A 24,137-nucleotide genomic window follows, 5' to 3' on the forward strand; every position below is an offset into this window, starting at 1 on the left:
AAGTAGATTATTAATAATATTTTTTTAAGAAAAAATAATTCTTAGTTAAAAGTACTAATAATTTTATTTTTTTTGCAGGAGATGTTCCAAAAGCTGCTGGAGGATCGTCAGCCTCAGCCTATGACCGAGGACCATGATGCCCCAGCCGAATCGGAGGCTTCGATGGCGATGACGGACCAGCAAATGTGGTTGTCTGCAGTCGGGGACAAGAGTAAGAACCCAGTATTCGGCCTTGGTTCTGAGGCCCATGTAATCTCTAGCGGACCTTCACATCACCATCGCCACCCCCACCACCAAATTCGGCCATGGAGGACCGCATCGATCACCTCAAGATGATGATGGCCGACATAATGGTCATGATGAGGGAGATGCAGGCTTCCTCGTCGATTGCAGCACCTCCTTGGACAGACTCCCGGCCTCAAACTAGGCCGATATGGACGTCACTGACGATGAAGGGTTGGATTAGGTTTTAGATTTTTTTTATTTTTGTAATTAGATAATTTTTCATATTTATATAATATTTTTGCTTAATTATTCATGTGTCAATTCCATTATTCATATTTATTTAATTAATTAAATTCATACATATAATTAATTAAAAAAATTAAATTAATTTAATTATATATTAAAATTTATTAAAGTATATGAATTTATTTATTCAAACTTATTAAATATATTGATAAATTATAAAATATAAATTAATTGTAAAATTATAAATAAATTAAAAAATTAAGAACAATTTTTGTAATGGTAAAGAAAATATTATAAATCTAAATAAATGACCTTTCCAAATATCATTACTAAAATAGTTCTAAACATATGTTCCTAAACTGCACCGACCGTTCCAAATACTATTACAAAACTATTTCAAAAAAATATTCCCAAATAGTGGCTGATAGTTCCTAATACCATTGCTATTTCAGTTTCAGGTACGTGTTTCAAACTAAAAAAGACCGTTTCAAATATCATTACTAAAATAGTTCTATATACATGTTCCTAACTAAGAGTGATCGTTCCTAAAATCGTTGCAAAAGACTATTCCAAAGACACTTTCTATATTTATCACCAATTCAAATAAAAACAGTTCCAAAATTTAGGCATGAGTATTACAAAAATCGTTCCAAAAGTACCCCAACAAAAATAATGTAGTTGTTCCGAATTGCGTCAAAACTGTTCCAATCAAAAAATATTTTTTTTTTTTGACAAAATCAATATTAGGAACGGTTTACTTATAGTGTTCCAATCCCCGTCCCAAATAGGAATAATTTTGTCTGACCCGTTCTTAAATTTTTATAACACCATTTGTAAGGCGAATTTCCAACCGTTCAATAAACCACTCCATATAAGTTCGGCGTCCTACAAATCATTTCAAAGACTACAAAACATTGTTCCAAAACCGCCTCAAATCCCACTTTATTTTTTAGTGATATGTTAACACATTACACAAACTACCCTTACCTTTGATCAGAAGTGATTTTTATTATTACGTAAAAAAAATATAAATAATTTGTATAACTAAATCATATATCGACTGATGTAATGATAATTATTCCTATGAATTACTACCTATAATGTAGGAGTTGTTATCAAAGGAAAATTTGTGTGGGTTAAATTGTGTCAAATAGTAATCTAAAGCTAAACTATATCATATATTTTCTTCTCTGAAATAGACCTATTTAATTTTGAAAAAGATAGTTCCTCTTAGCTTTCCCTAAATTAATAGTAGTAAGTTATTATGATATGGTACTTTTCTTTCCTATTCTACCCATTTCTGTTAAACGAGTTGACTACTCTCAATAGTGCATATATTTACATGGACTCGAAAGGACCATGTGTTATGTATGTTACAAGCAGAAAGCATACAGTGATTACATACCTATATTTATAAATAAGAATAAAAATTAATAGGCACAAAACAGAACATATTATGTAACATTGGACCTCATATAAGATTTGGGGTCGGGTGGTGGAAAAGGCACGACAGACAGAAGCATTTATGCTACATTTGCACTTACATCTCCAAGAATTGCTTCCAATCACTCTCCATTCATTTTACCAAAGCAAATCTCAAAGTCTCTTTTTCCGCCATCTCACATTGATCAAATTTCTCAAGAACACACACAAGGGAGAGGGAAAGAAAAATAATAATAAAGAAGAAAAGGAATCCTGAGACCATGGAAATTAGCAAAACATGCCTTCGCATCATCAATTTGTTTTTGTTGCTCGTATGGGGTTTTACTTCCGTAATCTTTATGAAACGGCTACGTTTCAAGCAAAGAACAGCACCTCCTCTTCCACCGGGTCCGATGGGCTACCCAATAGTTGGCTGCCTGCCTGAAATGATGAAGAATAAGCCAGCGTTTCGATGGATACACAAACTCATGCAAGAAATTAACACTGAAATAGCTTGCATCCGCCTTGGTAACACGCATGTTATCGTTGTAACGTCTCCTGAACTTGCACGAGAATTCTTGAGGAAACAAGACGTAATTTTCGCCTCCAGGCCTAACAGCATGTCGGGCAACTTGACTAGCAATGGGTTCTTGACGACAGCCATATCACCTATGGGCAATCAATGGAAGAAAATGAGAAGAATTATTGCCTCAGAAGTGCTTTCACCTGTAATGCACCAAAGGCTCCATGCAAAAAGACGTGAAGAAACTGAGCATCTAGTGAGATATGTGTACAATCAAAGTCAAAATCCCCTCGTAAATGGGCTTGTGAATGTGAGAGTTGCCGCTCAACATTACTGCGGGAATGTGATCAGAAAGTTGGTGTTCGGGAAGAGATTTTTCGGGGTAGGAACTGAGGATGGAGGCCCTGGAATGGAAGAGAAAGAGCATGTGGATGCATTATTCACGATCTTAAAGTATCTCTATGGCTTTGGAATTGCTGATCATCTTCCGTGGTTGGAGGTGTTTGATTTGGATGGGTGTAAAAGAATTCTCAAAGATGCTTTAAGGAGTTTGAAAAAATATCAAGATCCAGAAATTGATAAGAGGGTTTACATGTGGCAACAAGGGATCAAAAAGACAGAAGAGGATATCCTTGATGTTTTGATTAACCTCAAAGACTCCGAAAAGAATTACGTGCTGTCAATTCAAGAGATAAAAGCACAAATTACTGTAAGTATCCCTAATTATTGTCTCACCTAGAAATTGATAAAGGTAAATGTTGTTTTTGTCTTATTACAGACTAAAATAAGTTTTAATGAATTGATAACATACATATTTTCGTGTGTATTGTATTTACATACAAATATTGGTGACATTTGCGTAATTGATAATATGAAAATCAATATATATTACTTTGCATATAATATATATTCGATCGACTGATTTTTTTCAAAAGTTTAAAATATATCTAACTTAGTATATTATATTGATATTCACTATATCCAAGAAAAATATAGAAATTATTTTTTAAAAATATACTATATATTTTGATATATTATATTATTTTTATAAACGTTTATGAATAAATACTATATAAAATATATTACAGTACGTTTAAAAATAAATCTAATATCTAGCGTAATGTATATAATATACACAAATACACTATCTTAAACTAAATTATATGTATGTGTGCCCATATATGAATTTGTCATACATGTTAATATATTACTTTCAGGAATTTAGAAATTGGAATGAACTTGAGATTTGAATTGACCACGCCCTTTCTTCACAACAATCTACTCGATCGGCAAGAATGTATGTGTTGTAACAATTTGGAAAAATGATATTTTTCAACTCGTAACTTAGGATATTTTTATTTTTGATTTTATTGAGTATGTGATTTTTATTTTTGATCCTGTAACTTTTAAAAAATAACACTTTTGGTTCCAATTTCCGTTATATATTTTAAAGGAAAATGCACGTGGCTATTAGAGCCTGTACACTTTTTGGTCCCATATGTTACATAATTATCACTTTTGGTCCCGTTCACTTAACGGCCACGTGGTTTTTTCCGTTAAACATCTAATGGAGAGATTTCATGGGACCAAAAAACTGCTATTTTTTTAAATTTACGGAACCAAAAGTGAGAATCTCTTAACTAATCGAATCAAAAATAGAAAGACCCTAAATTAAAAGACGAAAATGCTAGTTTTCCTACCAATTTACATATTACATAAATGTGGCTAATACGTAGAATCTCTCATTTTAGCGTAAAACCACAAAAACCAAAAGAGCTATGCATGGTTGTCATAATCACTGAAGCTAAATTATATTGCTTATTCGGGACTTTTCATCTTTGATACCTGCAGGAAATAATGCTAGCTGCAATTGATAATCCCTCGAATGCAGTTGAATGGGCTCTTGCAGAAATGATCAATCAACCTGATATTCTTGGTAGGGCCTATAAAGAATTGGATCAAGTCGTAGGTAGAAATAGACTAGTGGATGAATCCGATTTGTATAGGCTAAATTATATCAAGGCTTGTGTAAAAGAGGCATTTAGGTTACACCCTATAGCACCTTTCAACATCCCACATGTCTCTATGGAAGAAACCACTGTAGGTGGGTACTTCATCCCTAAAAATAGCCATGTGTTGTTGAGTCGCTACGGGCTTGGACGAAATCCTAGGATCTGGGAAGACCCTCTCGTCTACAAGCCAGATCGCCATATTGTCAACAAAGACACAGAAGTTGTGCTTATGGATCACGATTTGCGGATGATATCATTTAGTACTGGAAGACGAGGATGTCCAGGGGCCGTGCTTGGTTCGACCATGGCGGTCATTCTTTTGGCTAGGCTTATACAAGGGTTCAGTTGGAGTCCACCACCTAATGCACCAAGCAATATTGACTTGGTTGAGTTAGAAGGAGATTTGCTAATGGCCAAACCATTGATTGCATATGCGATACCTCGGTTGGAGCCACATGTTTATCTAACAATAATGCATGTTTGTGATAGACCATGAAAGATTAGTAGCTACGTTTGTTTCTGGCTAGTACGTGTGTTGTCTTTATTTATATTACTGAATTATATATGTATAGTTAAAGCTTTCATTTAGGGAAAACGAAAAAAAAAAGGAGAAACAAAGGAAAATAGTTTATTTACAACACAAAATTTTAATGTCAACCCAAATAAAGCATATAAAAGAAAAAAAAAGAACGAAACATGTCAACCCGCACAAGACCCCTCACCTCACATAGGATGTAAAATCAATATTCGTCGTAAATAAATATTTTCTTTTTTCTAAAAGGAAGCAGGCGAGTTCATTTACTAGCTGACGAGGGCCCTGCTGGGTAATTGGTCCTATCCTTTTCGGTGGGAGGATTGTTCTCTTCACCACTAACAGTTGGGGGGACAATTTTGAGCAGGATATCATCCTTCTCTATCTGATTAGTCAGGTCCATCATCATAGATACTTGTTCAGTAAGGAGTGGAGTCTTTTGCACCACAGGAGTTGTCTCATTATCCGGATCTAGAGCAATCGTTAGCCCGACATCTTTGTCCAAGAGGAGGCTAGCTTTCGTTCCTACTGGAGGTAACTTGCTGCTGGAAAAGAACAAGTAATGAACCAATCCACGATATAATACTTTAAGGCCCAATTAGCTACAAGTTCTGGAACTCTGGAGACTTTTTGAACTCCTCCAGGCAGCCCGACCACATAACCTCCAATATTTCTCTTCCTTACTCAGTATGAGGGCAAGTGCAAAGACCTCCCTCCTTTTGTACTCCTGCTCCAAGTAGGCCTATTCTAGATGCCCATGAAGCGTCTTGTGCTAGAATAGGTAATCAGAACGGTAATTAAATTGGCAGTTATAGAAATTACTCAACGGTCATTATTAAAATAATATTGTCTTGATAAATATATTAAGTATTCATCCTTGGCATGCATAATGTGTTTATTATGCTTAATGATATAGTAAAATGGTGTTTTTAACGTAAAAAACAAATGTCCAACAATCAATTAGATAGTTTATGTAGTTGGGTTGCGCATTGGATAAAAGCTATAAAACTAATTTTTCATGGTTGGTTTGAAACATTTTAAGGTGTGGACCACGAGACAAGGTATCGGGAGTACTAAAGTTACTTGCAGTAAGTAATATATTCATTCAATCAATGCCCATGTTTCATTGCCGAGAGACGTAGGTCGTCTACGAAATTTTATTAGGTTAGCTGACATAGGTTGTCAGCTAACTGAATTGACTTGTGGGAATCCCCATATGAAAGCCTTAGAGGGTTTGGTTGATATTACTAGAATTCCAAACTTCTATAGTATGGGATTAGTTCTCAAAGTTGAGAAATCATGACAGCCACATGCATATGAAGGCAGTATCTATGATCTAGCCAAAGGTGACTGTGTTTCTAATATGGTTATTATAAGTCTTATCTTGTCATGTCAGAGTATGTATTGAGGATAATGGATTTTAAGAGATAATTTATTCCCTGTCAGTATTTGACTGAATGTCACCTATGCACTCTAAGATAGTTCAGACTCTTTAAAAGTCTTTGGCCAAAGCTATTGATCGAGTAGGGAATGGTTCCATAAATCGATTAACTGAGTAAATGCATCTCAGGTATAAAGCCTAGTTGTCTAGTCAAGAAAAATTTGTGTGGGTTAAATTGTGTCAAATAGTAATATAAACTAAACTATTTCATATATTTTCTTCTCTGAAATAGACCTATTTAATTTTGGTCAACAGAAAATGCTTGCAATGGAATAAGGTCCTCAAATCGACCAAATTTTCGACCACCTTCTTGATTTAGCTTTAGTCACAAATCAATTAGACATGTTTGCAACTGCAAATAGTTAAAGCATAGCAATGACAAAACAGGGAGTAAAGATAGAAGGCCTAATAATAATAAGCATCCAAAGAAAAGGGGAGAGAAGCATAATTCAAGGCACACTCGTGTCAAATAAAGCATATAAAAGAGAAAAAAGAACGAAATATCTCAGCCCGCACAAGGCCCCTCACCTCACATAGGATGTAAAATCAATATTCGTCCTAAATAAATGTTTTCTTTTTTCTAAAAAGAAGCAAACGAGTTCATTTTACTAGCTGAGGAAGAAGTAACAAAGGAAAATAGGTTATTTACAGTAGAAAATTTTCATGGAAGTGTCCTTTGCAAAGCTGCTAGAATGCAAAAAGTTATGAATCTAAATCCGTGGCAAAAGAACAACTAGATTTTGTAATGCATAATCTATGACAAATTCCATATATAAAAATATTTGGCGAGCACTATCTGAAATTCTTCTCGTTCCTAGAGATATAACAAAATTTCAATTATAGGGATCCCTGGCAAAATTTGGACAAAATTTTGCAACAATTGCCTTATGTTGTTGTTGTCACCAAAGTGGCCCTTTTCCAACACAGATGATCAACAGAAAATGCTTGCAATTGAACCTGCAATGAAATAAGGTCCTCAAAGCGACCAAAATAATTGCAGTAACAAATTTTTTTCAACTACCTTCTTGATTTAGTCGTCACAAATCAATTAGACACGTTTGCAAATGAAAACATTAAAAGCATAGTTATGACAAAACAGATCAAGGAGTAAAGATAGAAAGCATACTAACAATAAACATCAAAAGAAAGGGGCGTGAAGTATGATTCAAGGCACACTCATTCCAAATAAAGCATAAAAGAAAAAGACAACGAAATATCTCAGCCCACACACGGGCACCCCACCTCACATAGGATGTAAAATCAATACTCATCGTAAATAAATGTTTTTTTTTCTAACAAGAAGCAGGAGAGTTCATTTACTAGCTGAGGCGGGCCCTGCTGGGTAATTGGTCCCATCCTTTTAAGAGTAGTTGTCTCATCATCCGGATCTTGAGCAATCATCAGCCTGACATCTTTGTCCAGAAGGAGGCTTTCGTTCCTGCTGGAGGGTAACTTGCTGCTGCAAAAGAACGAGTACATGAACCAATCCATGGTATAATACTTTAAGGCCCGGTTAGCTACAAGGTTTGGAACTCTGGAGACTTTTTGAACTCTTCTAGACAGCTCGACCACATAACCTCCAATATTCTTCTTCCTTACTCATTATGAGGCAAGTGCAAGGACCTCTCTCCTTTTCTACTCCTGCTCCAAGTAGGCCTGTTCCAGATGCCCATGAGGTGTCTTGTGCTAGAACAGGTAAGCTGAAAGGTATTAGATTGGCGATTATGGAAACTACTCAACAATTATTATTAAAATAATATTGTCTTGATGAATATATTAAGTGTTCATTCTTGGCATAATGTGTTTATTGTCCTTAATGATATACAGTAAAACGGTGTTTTTAACATAAAAAAAAATGTCCAACAATCAATTAGATAGTCTATATAGTTAGTTTACGCATTGAATGGAAGTTGTGAAATCAACTTTTAAGGGTTGGTTTGAAAAGTTTTAAGGTAAGGACCTCGTGACAAGATATTGGGAGTACTAGAGACTTGCAGTAAGTATTATGTTCATTGGATGAGTGTCATGTTTCATTGCCTAGAGATATAGGTCGTCTATGAAAGTTTAGTAGGTTAATTGACATAGGTTGTCATCTAGCTAAATTGACTTGTCGGAATTCTCGTATGAAAAGCCTTAGAGGCTTGGTTGGTATGACTAGAATTCCAAACTTCTATACTATGGGATTAGTCCTCAAACCTAAAAAATAATGACAGCCACATGCATATGAAGGCGATATCTGGGATCTAGCCAGCGGTGACCGTGTTTCTAATATGGTTATTATAAGCCTTGTCCAGTCATGTCGGAGTATGTATTGAGGACAATTGATTTTAAGAGAGAATTATCCCTTGTCAATATTTTATTGAATGTCATCTATGCGCTCTAAGATAGTTCAAACTCTTTAAAAGTCTTTGGCTAAAGGGATTAATTGAGTAGGGAATGGTTCCATAGATCGATCAATTAAGTAAATGCATCTCTTGTATAAATCTTAGTTGTCTAGTCAAAGATGGGAATCGACAGCTAATTTCATGCCCTAAACTAAGGTTCAGAGACTGTTGGCAGAAAGGTCGTATCTGTATGAAACTCAAGAGCTTAAATATTCACTCCAATATTCACCTAGCCTTTAGTGACATGGACCGTTGTTAGACGGCAACTCATGGTGACGGACATTGTTAATTAAAGATTAATCAGAAATAATTAATTAAATTAAATTTTGCCAATCAATTATGTCGGATACAAGACCAGGTCTAGATGAGGGTAAATTCAAAGGGTTATACACAAATCACTGTGAAAGTGATAAAGTTGATTTCAAATTAATTCCGGAATAAGTGAAATAATTTAATTGAATTAAATTATCAAGAAATGTATAAATGATTGGATCATTTATACGTGCGATAATTCATTGAATGACTAGCCCAAAGATTAATTAATTCAATTAATTAAATTTGGGCTAAATCCTTTTAGAACTAATTGAATTAATTTAATTGAGTTTTGTTTGATTAATAAATTGGATTTATTAGTTGATATACATGAGCTAGATTTATTTAAATGGATTAAATAAAATCTTTGGATCACCTGATATGCTTTTGATTAATACTATTAATTAAAAGGGCCTATCAACCTTATTGGATTTGGATTAATTTAATAATTTAATTAATCAAGCTCAGTCCATATAAATGGAAAACCAAAGAAACATCATCCCTTAACATGGTCAAGGAAATACGGTAGATTCATCCTTAGAATGAATGTTGCAAAAAATATGCTCCAAGACAGCATCAATTTTCAGCCACAAACTAGTTATGGGAAGTCAATGCTTGATCAAACTTTATTTGAAAAGAGTAGATTGGCCCAGGAACACGACAGAAATGTAGAAAATACAGCATTTAAAACATAAAACCAAATCAAGGGGCATACCCTTTATATTCCTACGTGTTCATTGTATAAAATGCAGAAATAAAGATGCCCGTGAAGAAAATGAGAAAAACTAGAAACTAAAGTGAAAGTTTGCCTTGTTGAATTTCTTTGTGATTTGTTCGCCTTCAAATTTGTTCACTCAAGATTCCAATTGTAGGAATCCTCCAAAGGATGTCCACACCACACAGGAATGTTGGTTTTCGTCCTCGTGTTAGCAAGTTCGAAAATGGGAAGAAGAGATAAAAGACTACACTATTTATTAAAATACTTAATCTTCTTATATTCTTGATATTGACTTGATTCTAAAACGAAAAAGAACAAAAAGGAGGAGGGTTTTTGGTTTCTTGAGGGAGAGAGAGATGTGTTGGTGAGTTGTGTGTATTATGGGGCAATGAATAGCCTAGTCATTCAAACCCTAGAGATTATTTTAGGCAACACTCAAGAATATGGCAATTTACCATAAAGGACGAAGCCAAACTTTCCGTTGTTTCCTTTCTCACCAAAATGACCACCTCGTTTTCCTTTTAAGGATGAGCCAACTCCTCCTTGTCATGTGGGAGTCAAGCTCAGTCATGGCCCGAATTTATCGGGTTAGTTTAAAACGAGCCCAAGTTCTAACTGACTTTAACTTAAATTTTATTTAATTAAAAGCCAACTAAAGTAGTTCAATATCTTTTAATCTGATTAAAAGATACAAGTCCAATTTTCTTCCATTGATAAATTCAATTTATTAATTAAAGCAAGCCTAACTAAATTAATTTAAAGGGCCAAGCCCAAACTTAATTAATCTTATTAATTAAGCTTTGGGCTATCCATTCAATGGATTATCACTCACATAAATGACCTAATCATTTATATTCTCCGTAAATTAATTTAACTCAATTAATTAATTCTCTTCTTTCAAGTTAATTTTAAATTAATTCCTTCACTACCATAGTAATTTTCACAATATGTGCTCAACCTCCAACCATGTTAGCGTAATATTTGCACCATCTAGCCATCACGGCGAACCACCTCATTAGTCGCATGAGGGAGTTTCAATTGCTCTTCAACTTGCTCTTTGAAAGAACAATACTCCATATGACCTCATAAAAAACATATATTCCAGATATAGGAAGTTTCAATCTAATCTGAACTCCATCCCGATATCATGGCTCCAAGCTAGTCATCCGATCCTATGTCCTACATCGTTTCTCCTTATGTCTTTGGATCACAGTTTAATTTGCTGGTCAGACTAAAAATACCCATACCTCTAAGGTAACTACGGTGTTCTAGCTGTCCCACAGAGGCTGTTTGGATGAAATACTACATCTAAAAATTGGGTGTTGTGCCTAGCATTTCCAAGCGAGCGGTTATCTTTTCTGATAACAACAGGGCGATAGCGCAAGCCAATGAGTCGAGATCTCATCAATCCAAATATATTTTTGGAAGCTTCCATCTATTAAAAGATATGGTAAGTATAGATGACGCTCAGATGGACCAAGTCAGCTCAGCATAAAATGTTTAAACTAAAAATAATATCCACCTTCTCAATCGTCTTAATATAATAATCGGTACCTACATATATATACATCAATTTTGAGTAATAAATGTTTAAACTAAAAATAATAATTAAACTACACTGGAAAAAATAATAGATGCCTATTGTTATCAAGTCAATCACAATCCACCTCTCCCAAACTCAGCTCAAAGATTAATGGTAAGCAATGATGGTAATTCTTATATTACTCGATACGATAATCTCCAAAAGATAGAGAGTACATGTGGCTAAATGATTCAAGAAAGTGAATACAAACAAAAAAAATACCGTAGATATAGAGAATTTTGCAATAAATTTTGCGCAGGATAAAACTAGCTATCAAAAACTAGCCATTATGACATTTGCGGCATGTTTGTGAGAAATTTACAATGGGCAAATTGACCAATACACTTGTGACGCTGAACTGCATTTGCTACAATAGGTGAAAGCAGTAGCATAATTTTGGAGTAGTTTGCGACAAAGATTTTATCGATTGTGTAACAAACGGTGAAATTGCACAATAATTCATTCCAATTATAATGGACTCGTCAGAAATTCCATTACAAATTTATGACTACAATTATCCCTTGCAAAACTCTTGCAAAAATGAGCTTGGGAAAATAATTAGGACAGTTTTTCCACCAGCAATAGACGGGCCTAACCCTGCAACAGCCTTTGTGACGTGCAATCCATCTATACGTCTGTCCACTTTATTTCAAATCCAAGATAACGTCATTTGTCCCAAAATCCCTTCAATAACTGGTGGAAATTAGGATAGATAATTTCCTTCGCAAATTTTTCGTTGCAATAAAATAATTTGTCCCAAATAAAATCGTTTCAATATTCGCCTCAAATCCCACTTTTTTATGTAGTGATATGTTAACACATTACACAAACTATTCTTACCCTTTGGTCAGGAGTGATTTTTATAATTATGTAAAAGAAAATATGAATAATTTGTATAACTAAATCATATATGGAAAGATGTAAATATAATTATTCCTATGAATTACTACCTATATCCAAGGAAAATTTGTGTGGTTTAAATTGTGTCAAGTAGTAATCTAAAGCTAAACTATATCATATATTTTTTTCTCCGAAATAGACCTATTTAATTTTGAAAAGGATAGTTGATTAATAATAGTTGGTTATTGTGATATTTTTCTTTTCTATTCTAGACATTTCTGTGAAACGAGTTGAATGCTCCGAATAGTGCATATATTTACATGGACTTGAAAGGACCACGTGTTATGACTGTTACAAGCAGAAAGCATACATTGATTTACATACCTATATTAATAAATAAAAGGGTCGGTTGGCCAAATATGCCACTCATCCGTTGTAAGGCTAGTGCTGTATGGCTATCAAGACATAAGGCCGACATAAATTTGTGAAAATTGATATAGGGTTGGGTTGTTTGGCCGACCCTTCAAAAAAACTAAAAAATTAAAAAATAAATAAGAATAAAAATTAATAGGTACAAAACAGAACATATTATATAACATTGGACCTTACATAAGATTTGGGTCCGGTGGTGGAAAAGGCACGACGGACAGAAGCACTTATGCTACATTTGTTCACTTACATCTCCAAGAATTGCTTCCAATCACTCTCCATTCATTTTACCAAAGCAAATCTCAAAGTCTCTTTTTCCGCCATCTCACATTGATCAAATTTCTCAAGAACACACACACGAGGGAGAGGGAAAGAAAATTAGTAATAAAGAAGAAAAGGAATCCTGAGACCATGGAAATTAACAAAACATGCCTTCGCATCATCAATTTGTTTTTGTTGCTCGTATGGGGTTTTACTTCCGTAATCTTTATGAAACGGCTACGTTTCAAGCAAAGAACAACACCTCCTCTTCCACCGGGTCCGATGGGCTACCCTATAGTTGGCTGCATGCCTGAAATGATGAAGAATAAGCCGGCGTTTCGATGGATACACAAACTCATGCAAGAAATTAACACTGAAATAGCTTGCATCCGCCTTGGTAACACGCATGTTATCGTTGTAACGTCTCCTGAACTTGCACGAGAATTCTTGAGGAAACAAGACGTGATTTTCGCTTCCAGGCCTAAGAGTATGTCTGCCAACTTGACGAGCAATGGGTTCTTGACGATAGCCACAGCACCAATGGGCAATCAATGGAAGAAAATGAGAAAAGTTATTGCCTCAGAAGTGCTTTCACCTGAAATGCACCAAAGGCTCCATGCAAAAAGATGTGAAGAAACTGATCATCTAGTGAGATATGTGTACAACCAAAGCCAAAATCCGCTCCTAAATGGGCTTGTGAATGTGAGAGTTGTCGCTCAACATTACTGCGGGAATGTGAGCAGAAAGTTGGTGTTCGGTAAGAGATTTTTCGGGATAGGAACTGGGGATGGAGGCCCTGGAATGGAAGAGAAAGAGCATGTGGATGCATTATTCACGATCTTAAAGTATCTCTATGGCTTTGGAATTGCTGATCATCTTCCGTGGTTGGAGGAGTTTGATTTGGATGGGTGTAAAAGAATTCTCAAAGATGCTATAAGGAGTTTGAAAAAATATCAAGATCCAGAAATTGATAAGAGGGTTTACATGTGGCAACAAGGGATCAGAAAGACAGAAGAGGATATTCTTGATGTTTTGATTAACCTCACAGACTCCGAAAAGAATCACGTGTTGTCAGATCAAGAGATAAAAGCAGAAATTACTGTAAGTATCCTTATTGTCTCACCTAGAAATTGATAAAGTAAATGTTGTCTTTTCTTATTACAGACTAAAAATAAGTTGGTATGTATTGATATAACTACAAGATCGTTGCTCCACATTCAGTTTGCATATATATAATTATATTTTTATACATATAAGATTATTAAAACTATAATCACCACTAAATTTGCACAGTTTAAAGAACAAAACATTATCAAAGAATTATATCTTCTAATTTAAAATTAAGGTAATTATGTAGCAATGCATATAATTTGTTGTGTATTCTAGGATAAAATGTAAATATAATGAAATGGAACTATAAGATTGAAATATTTTGATGGTGTATATATATTATAACATTTTTTAGTAATTATTCATATTTATTTATTAATATAATAGTGGATAACATGCATACTTTCGTGTATATTGTATTTACATACAAATATTGGTCACATTTGCTTAATTGATAATATGAAAATCAATATTTATTACTTTGCATATAATATTCGACTAATTTTTCTCAAAAGTTTAAAATATATCTAACTTGATTTAGTAATATAAAAGAAATTAGTTTATATATTCTCAACCATCTGTAATATTCAATCACATGGAAGAAGGATGGCAAATAATTTTACTTTTAGGAATTTAGAATTTGGAATGAACTTGAGATTTGAGATGACCATGCCTTTTCTTCACACCATTCAACTCGATCAGCAAGAATGCATGTGTTGTAACAATTTGGAAAAATGATATTTTTTGACCCGTAATTTAGAATATTTTTATTTTTGGTTTCATTGATTATAGAATTTTTATTTTTGGTCCTATAATTTTTAAGAAATAGCACTTTTGGTCCCAATTTTTGTTGTATATTTTAATGAAAAATACGTGTGGTTATTAGAGCCTGTACACTTTTTTTTTATCCATACGTTATAGAATTCTCATTTTTGGTGTTAAGTCGGCCACGTGGCCTTTTTAATTAAGCATATAATTGAGAGGTTTCATGGGACAAAAAAAATATTATTTTTTTAAAGTTAGGAAATCAAAAGTGAGAATCTCCTAACTGATCGATGAAATTAATCAAAAATAAAAAGATCCTAAATAACAGGACGAAATATACCGTTTTTCCTACCAATATATATTACATAAATGTGGCTAATACATAGAATCTCTCGTTTTGGCGTAAAACCACAAAAACCAAAAGAGCTATATATGCATGGTTGTTATAATCACTTAAGCTAAATTATATTGCTTATTCAGGACTTTTCATCTTTGATACCTGCAGGAAATAATGCTAGCTGCAATTGATAATCCCTCGAATGCAGTTGAATGGGCTCTTGCAGAAATGATCAATCAACCTGATATTCTTGATAGGGCCTATAAAGAATTGGATCAAGTCGTAGGCAGAAATAGACTAGTGGATGAATCCGATTTGTATAGGCTAAATTATATCAAGGCTTGTGTAAAAGAGGCATTTAGGTTACACCCTGTAGCACCTTTCAACATCCCACATGTCTCTGTGGAAGAAACCACTGTGGGTGGGTACTTCATCCCTAAAAATAGCCATGTGTTGTTGAGTCGTCACGGGCTTGGACGAAACCCTAGGATTTGGGAAGACCCTCTCGTCTACAAACCAGAACGCCATATTGTCAACAAAGACTCAGAAGTTGTGCTTATGGATCACGATTTGCGGATGATATCATTTAGTACTGGAAGACGAGGATGTCCCGGTGTTGTGCTTGGTTCGACCATGGCGACCATTCTTTTGGCTAGGCTTATACAAGGGTTCAATTGGAGTCCACCACCTAATGCACCGAGCAATATTGACTTGGTTGAGTCAGAAGGAGATTTGCTAATGGCCAAACCATTGATTGCATATGCGATACCTCGTTTGGAGCCACATGTTTATCTAAAACTCATGTAGAACTAATATCATGTGTATGACAATAGACCATGAAAGATTCGTAGGTACGTTTATTTCTGGCTAGTATGTGTGTTGTCTGGCTATTACTTGAATTATATATGTATAGTTAAAGCTTATGTTGTTCACTTAGGGAAAACAAAAAAAAAAGGAAGAAACAAAGGAAAATAGGTTATTTACAACACAAAATTTTCATGGAAGTGTCCTTTGCAGAGAATTTTGCGATAGATTTTGCGCAGGACAAAACTAGCTATCGGAAACTAGCCATTATGACATTTGCGACATGTTTGTGACAAATTTACAATGGGCAAGTTGGCCACTAGACTTGCGACGCTGAACTGCATTTGCTACAATATGTAAAGGCAGTAGCAAATTCTTGGAGCAGTTTGGGACAAATATTTTATCGACTGTGTAACAAACGGTGAAACTACAGAATAATCCATCCCAATTATAATGGACTCGTCAAAAATTCCATCACAAATTTATGACTACAATTATCCCTCACAAAACTCTATTGCAAAATGGAGCGATCGAAACACATAACCATTTATTTTTCAGTGTCGTTATTCTCGACGTTGCTTAATAGTGCTGAGGTGCTCTGTGAGATTTCGTTGGCCTAATCGCAATTGGCTAAGGAATATTACATGGGCAGCAGCAAAATGGAGAGGGAAATATATCATAAACGTGGCATATCGAGTGCTACTGGCCTCTTGTGTCTACCATATATGGCGGGAACGGAACCTACGGAGATTTGAGCGGACGGATCGGACGAAAAACTCACTAGCCTTCCTTATTCTAGAGGATGTTCCGCAGAGGATTCTTAGTGCTACATTATCTCCTTTATTAGTTCTTATACACTTTATCGAATATCCCTTGGCTTGTCGAAAGAGATACCAAAATTTGAACATTGTTGTACTGTATGTTATTATATGTATGTTAATATTCGACTAATATAACTGTTGATATTATTTTGATTAAAAAATTTACGTAATATTTCGTCATTTTTTCTATAAAAAAAATTATTAATTTTTTTCTTGAAGTTGAACAAATCTGTACTATCTATAAAAGTATTTTTAGAAAAAAGTTAAACACAAAATATGTCAAGAAAATAACTACTTATTTAACTCTCATGCTATCATATCTGTTTTGATTAATTTACTAATAAAAAGACCTTATTATGCCAAATATTCTAACATTTTATGAGATACGAAAATATTTTATAAGCTATAATATTTTGCTTTATCCGAAGTTCTAAAAATTTATAAGATATTTAAAAAACCTTGGCGTGATACCCTTTTAATCTTATAAAACCACGATCAATATATTTACTAGGAAATTTAAACAAAATTGACTACATTACTTACACACAAGACTTTCTAGTTTCTTGTTTTTAAACAAAATTGACTATTTTACACACAAGACTTTCTAGTTTCTTGTTTCTTCAAGAGCCATGACGCACGCTCAAGACCGATATCAAATAGTTATTATTTTGAAACGGTCAAAATTGAATAGCATAGAAGATTTTTTTTTATTTTATAATTCTATTTTTCAGCGAACGTCTTTTATGTTAAAATACTAATAAAATTTGATGAAATAATTAGAAATAAATTTTTTTTTATGAAAATTTTGTAATTAATAGGATGGAAAATATACTGATATTAAAATTTGAAACAAAAATTAATATTTTCCCTAATAATAAAATATGCATTCTGGAAATTTCCAAGTCAAGCTCCGGATAAATGAAATTTGTCCCAAAAGTCATTATTCCACAGTCAAACCACTTGAAATAAGCTGTTTGTAGTTTTGATTCCCCACACCATCAAAACCCATTAGCCCACGCAAAACCCAATTCGTTCACACACATCCTTGTGAACGCACAACATAGGTATGAGACAATCATCCTTTTGTAACTCACCTCAAAACATAGGGTTATTTACATTGATTTTTTTTTAAATTTGACATAATTATAAATCTTCTTGTTATTTGATTAATGCAATTTATCTCTATATGATATGTGAAATGAGCAAATAAACTATTGTGAAAAAAAATTAGCAAATTATCTCCACGTGTTTCGAAAAATGAAGCAAATTGCACTCCTATCAATTGTTAAAATAGGGAGGTAATTTGCTTTGTTTTTTAAATCTCAGGGGGTAATTTGCTATTTTATTTTTCACAGGGTGTTTTTACTCATTTCTCATATCACTATGGGGTAAATTGCAATTTCTCCTTTTTATTATTTTAAAATTTATTAATAACCCATAATTTTAATTAACGATCGTCTAACAATTAGCTCAATCTGTTAGTCCCCATTAGGTTTTCATCCATTTTCTTTATGAACTGACTGAAATGCTCTTATGGACTGAGAATTACAATTTTATTTGTTATTTAAAATTTTCTAATTTTTTTTATTGACTAAGTTGATAATTTTGTTTTTATAGTTTTTCAAATTTTTCCATCTACCCTGTACGATTTTGTTTATAAATTTTTATTTTTTTAGAAAAAGAGAAAAAGATAATAAGAGTAAAGTTGATAATTCATGCATTCATCCAAGCATTACATAATTTTATTAAATATCATAAAATATTTATAATTTTTTAAATAATAAAAAAGTATTCGTAATTATGTCAAAATTAAAAAAATATCTTCTTAATTTACCTTAAATCGCATATATAAGAAATCCTAGCGTGTAGAACCAACAAGAAAACATAAGATACCTCCACCCTCAACCACTCCTCCCGAATTCCACCATGGGAATGGACGACGACGACGATTCTTCCTTCTCTCCTCGTAAACACAACTACAATGTAAATAGTAAGATCATGTTGATAGCTATAATCTCGTTATCGTTCGTGGTGATACTCGTCGCCTTACTCCACATATACGCCCGATGCATGCTGCGCCGCCAAGCCCGCCGTCAGGCTGCCCTTCGCCGTCTTGGCTTCATAACACACTCCGCCAACGTGCAGATCGTCGAGCCGCCAAAAACCGGCCTGGACCCATCAATCATCGCCGCTTTACCCATATTCATGTTCAAACAAACAAACGGCACCAGCAGTGAGATGGGCTCCGTGGAGTGTTCTGTATGTATAAGCATTTTGGAAGATGGTGAAATGGCAAGGACTTTGCCAAATTGCAAACACACTTTTCATGCAGACTGCATTGATAAATGGTTCGGTTCAAACTCAACATGTCCAATTTGTCGCACGGAGGCCGAGCCTAGGCCTGTGGCCGGAGCACCACCGTCGGCGCCACCGCTAGACGGGGACGGAACGCAGCCGTCGTCGTCTAAAGTTAGTGGCTCAAGCTCGCGGTTAAGCTCCTTCAGATGGATTCTTAATAGAGAAAGGTCATCTAGGAGGATCCATAGTCAGTCTTGTGGCCAGGAAGAAGGTCTACCAGATCTTGAGAGGCAGTGATTACAATAATTAAAGGTACAGATTAAGCATCACATACATACTACAAAATGGAAAAATTAATAATAGTTGAATTTGATTTTTTCCTGTGCAGCACTTTGAGGTTCTTGGGATTGTTTCTTTCTTCCTTTCCCTTTCATGAGGCTATGTTCTTTAAATAGTTAATCTATAATATTGTGAGAGCTTTCTGTATAATTTTCCAACTTTGACATGTTACGTGCCCAATATATTTACGTTTTCATCTTGAAAATACTTAGACTTTACATAGTTGTTAAAGAATAGGATAATTTAAATCAACGTATTTTAAAATTAGGTCTAATTTAAAAAATATTTTCTATTTTTTAAAAAATTATAAAAATACTACTTGAAATTACGATTTTAATTACAAGCTCGCCCGATAATGAGAGGCAGAATTTTACAAATACACACCTTGAATTAAGTAACATTGAGGGTGTATACTTATAATTTTATAAAGACCGTGAAATATTTTTGTAATTAAATCCAGTCATAAATAATTTACCCTAAAGATATCAGCACTACAGAAAAATTCAGTTTTTGTTATACTATAAATGACCGCGGTTTATTGTAGTAAATTAATACTATTAATCACGGCTAAATAAAATAAGAGCAAAAGTTTATACTTTTACCATGATTAATTAATATTCGTCATGATTTTAGCAATATCCAATACATTTGTCATGGTTTTGGCCATAACTAATGTTTTGGCTACACTTGCAAAAATAACGACCAATGGCCGTTGCGAGGCCGTGGTTGATTTGTATTTGCTACGATTATTTTCTTTTGACTATATTAGTTAATCATAACGAAAAATTATATTTTTTTATAACTACGGAATAATTATTATCAGGGTGAAGATTAATTCTTTGCATTCGGTAACCTAATAATATGATGATAATTAATTGGCATGCAAAAGATTTTGTTATTATCAACTCATTAGGTAGGGCAACACCATGTGAAATACAGCCTAGGAAGGGACATCTCTACGTGTCATATTATTGACTTGCAAATTTTTTTATATTATTCGTGCATGATTTATGGAAATCTTCACACCTCTTCTACCATCATCAAGTGCCAATAGTCAACCATGTGCATTACATGTCCTGAATTAACAATAAACTTTTTCCTTAATATTAATTTTCTTCAAATTTAAAGTAATAATATACTATACTAACTATCAAGTACTATTTAAAAGGGAAAAGTGTAGCAATATTTTGTTCACTTATTGAATTAATAGTGAGAAGATGCATATTATCTACACAAAAATTAGTATATTATAACAATAAAAGGAATTTATACATAAAAAAATACTTTTGGTCATAGATCATGTTCACTTTTTACGACAATCATTACAAATTCTCAATTTAAAAACAATAACTTGTGTTTTTCCTCACTTTTCATCTCGTCATTAATTAACTATTTTGATGGGAACGGTGATACTCATGTGGTCATTTAGTTGGACATGTTGGAGAGAATTATGGCATGTGAGAGACACATACTTTATTTTTTTAGGGATTATAATTGCAACTTTTGGCAAGAAGGGGAAATAATAAAATTAGGGTTAATACTATTTAGGTCCTTCCAAACTTATGAGAGTTATGCTTTTCAGTCTAAAATTATGACTTCAACAAGTGATTCAACTGCTGCAAAATCAAGTATTATGTGCAACTGCGGTAGAAAAATGTGTACAAGAACCTAGTGAGTGAGCTCAAGTCTATGAAGAAGGTTCTATGGCCATGACAATATTGCAACTGGGAAGACCCACTAATTTGCACAACGGCTAAAAATGCAATACCTAGGCTCCTTTTCAAGTTGGACAAAATGGAAAAAAAAGTTGTCCATGTATGATGACAAAGAAGGCCTGAATTTCCTTCCAAAACGACCACTTAACTGCCACATGATTTCCATCAATATTTAATGATCACGTGAGTACCGAAAATAAGATTCGCATAATCATTCTCCACTCTGATTTTAGCAGAAAGAAATCCCTCCATCTCCATTTCTAGTCTTAATTTATTTCACAATTCCGAGGAATAATAAATTCATGAAGTCTAGGTCGATAAAATTATTTTTGTCCTTAAATGAGATTTTTAAAGACCGCTTAAAGTGAGAATCTCGTTTGTCAAAATTCTCACTTTTTTCATACACGATTTATTACTGCAGTAACACGTGATACTTGATTCTACAGCAATTGAATCATTTCTTGAAGTCATATTTTTAGCGAGAGAAGCTCAATTGTATTACCATCTAACAGCACTATGACTGTATCTCCCCTAAATATCACACATAAAGTTAACTCTATTTATACATGTAAATATGCACATAATCAGCCCATGTGGAGCATATATATAAACATAATCTCTTCATCACCACTACCAAATTTATCATTTCATCCATAAGATTATACATATGTCTATCAAATATCACAAAATGGAACTGTTATATTTAGTTCACATGGTATCCTCATTTTTAATTTTAAATTTATACAACTACAAAATGTGATTTCTATTTTTATTGACGGGTGAGAAAAGAATGGCGTATTGGCCCAACCTAACTGTAATGTAAGGTTTGGATCTAGGTCTCAGTGGGTAGAGATCTATTCTTGAAAAATGTCAGTAGATGAATAACCCTGCAACTCAATAAGTAAATAACTAGCATCACATGTACATTAATTATAGTTTCAAACAGGAAAAAATGAGGAACATATGTAGAATATGATCAACTTTCATTTCAACACGTTTAACTTTATTCCATACGCAGTCAACTCATAACAAAACAACCAACTAAACTGTTCTTTTCCTAATCTGCTTACCAGAAGGTGATAAAGTATTTTCTCGACCAATCGAACCTCACCGTTCATTATATAATATTTAAATGAATCCTATTGAGTGTCACAAAAGCTCTTTTCATATGAAATCATTGGTCTTTTCATATACCAAAGCATAACTCTTTTCCCTTTTTTTTTGCACACAAGCTCATCAATAACATCAAGGGGTATTGAAATCACAATTATATTCAATTTTCATCACTTTCGCAATTTTCACATATCACCATTCTTGTAAGTCACTGTCGCACAAAATCCCACATAGACTCATTTTCATTTACAAGTACCAACAACACATCATTCAACAAATGAAATATTTCAATGCATTTTTTCATTTCAGTTTCACAACATAATCATTCAAATTAAATCATCCGCGACTCATATAATCCATAATAAATTAGTTCCAGTACACGAATCATTAACTTACATAAAAATAATATCACAAAGAAAGGTAACATATATAGATAATACTAATTATAAGGGCAAAATCTTGTTTTGGTACCACTAAAAAATGTCAGTTTTGTTTTTGGTACCACAAATTTTGCAAGTTCGGGTTTTGTACCATTAAATCAAAAAATAAATATTTTTTGTGCCAACTTAACAGCAGAGCCAATGTGCCGTGCACACGGGCCTTAACGGCCGTCAACCCCTCAATTTTGGCTGGAAAAGTCACGCGAGACTGAGAAAAAGGAGGAAAAATTGGTTTTTCAACATTCCTTTGTGTTTTGGTACTATTAAACCTAAAAATAAGTTTTTAGTCCCATAAAGTCATGTAAGGCGCAAAATAAGTAATACAACACATTCCAAAAGAAAAGATAAAATTCATAAACATGAAGTAAAATATATTGGTTATGAATACACGATTTAAGCTCATTGAAACCTGATTTGACAAAAATTTGAAAAAATCCACCTGACAAAAGAGATCCATTGCAATGCACGATTTTTCGCTAATAACTTGCCAAAAGACTTCAACCTATACAAAAATTCTCTACTTTTTTGTCTACATCTTTCTCTTTCCTTTATCCTTAGGTTGTGCCTTCTGAGATGTCATTACACTGCGCAAGTTTGATAAAGTGACATATTTTTTACCATCATGTATAATGATATCTCCAATAGGACCTGTCATATTCAGGTTAAGGCTGATTAGATACAAAACAGAATTATGATAGCAAGATAAAATTTAATGTGGAATTGTTTACCTTGTATGGGACGAGAAACAAAACCAGGAGGGTGTCCTACCATAGGTGGTGGTGCCCTAATGTTGACCCTTGCATGCATGAAACGTGGTGCTAGTACTAATACAGGGGCATTAATTTGATCTTGTCCATATAATATGAAACAACAATATTAACATCAACACTAGAATAGAAACAACAACAACGACACTAACACCAACACCAATATAGAAACATGAACAACAATACTAACACCAACACCAGTAAGTCCAAGTAAAAGACCAAAGCCTACTAAAATTGGGTATTTTTAAAAGTATGGTATGAAAGTTGCAATGTACTCTAAAGTTTGGTATCAAAAGTGCATTTTTCTCTTTTTAAAAGTGATGAATTAAGTGATTTTAAGAAAAATTACTAATAGTAAAAGTTGTAAATGTTTGAAAGTTGATTAGAAAAGCAATTGAAAAGTTAAAATAGAGTGTTTGATAGAAAATTAACTAGTATTTGAGATTATTCACAAAATGACCGAAATAACTTTTGAATCAATTTTTATTTTCTCCCCCTTTTTGTCGGTCACACTTTTTTCCCTTTCTATTTTTCTTTTAATTTCCCTTTCTTTTCTTTTAATTTCCTTTTCTTCTCTTCGTGTCCGTTTCATTCCCCCTTTTTATGTCTTAATTTTCTTCTTCATTATGCGATTCTTTCCTTTTCAATTTAGACTTGTAAATACTCCATCACTAATTAGTAATTCACTCCCCCAGTTCCAC

At 33.7% G+C, this 24,137-nt stretch overlaps 3 protein-coding genes across 3 annotated transcripts; all 3 read left to right on the forward strand.

Moving 5' to 3' along the window:
• Positions 2,175-5,006, forward strand: LOC105177046 (phenylalanine N-monooxygenase-like). The gene is made up of 2 exons (XM_011100070.2): positions 2,175-3,125; positions 4,268-5,006. The coding sequence occupies exons 1-2, from the start codon at positions 2,175-2,177 to the stop codon at positions 4,922-4,924; spliced, it is 1,608 nt and encodes a 535-aa protein (XP_011098372.1). The 3' UTR covers positions 4,925-5,006.
• LOC105177047 (valine N-monooxygenase 1-like) lies at positions 12,854-15,946 on the forward strand. The gene is made up of 2 exons (XM_011100071.2): positions 12,854-14,028; positions 15,308-15,946. Exons 1-2 carry the CDS (start codon positions 13,078-13,080, stop codon positions 15,944-15,946), a joined length of 1,590 nt encoding a protein of 529 aa, XP_011098373.1. The 5' UTR covers positions 12,854-13,077.
• On the forward strand, positions 18,628-19,551 carry LOC105176819 (E3 ubiquitin-protein ligase ATL41-like). The gene has a single exon (XM_011099736.2). The coding sequence runs from the start codon at positions 18,691-18,693 to the stop codon at positions 19,357-19,359; it is 669 nt and encodes a 222-aa protein (XP_011098038.1). The 5' UTR covers positions 18,628-18,690; the 3' UTR covers positions 19,360-19,551.

Source organism: Sesamum indicum, linkage group LG14 (genome assembly GCF_000512975.1).
Source record: "Sesamum indicum cultivar Zhongzhi No. 13 linkage group LG14, S_indicum_v1.0, whole genome shotgun sequence".
Taxonomy (NCBI): domain Eukaryota; kingdom Viridiplantae; phylum Streptophyta; class Magnoliopsida; order Lamiales; family Pedaliaceae; genus Sesamum; species Sesamum indicum.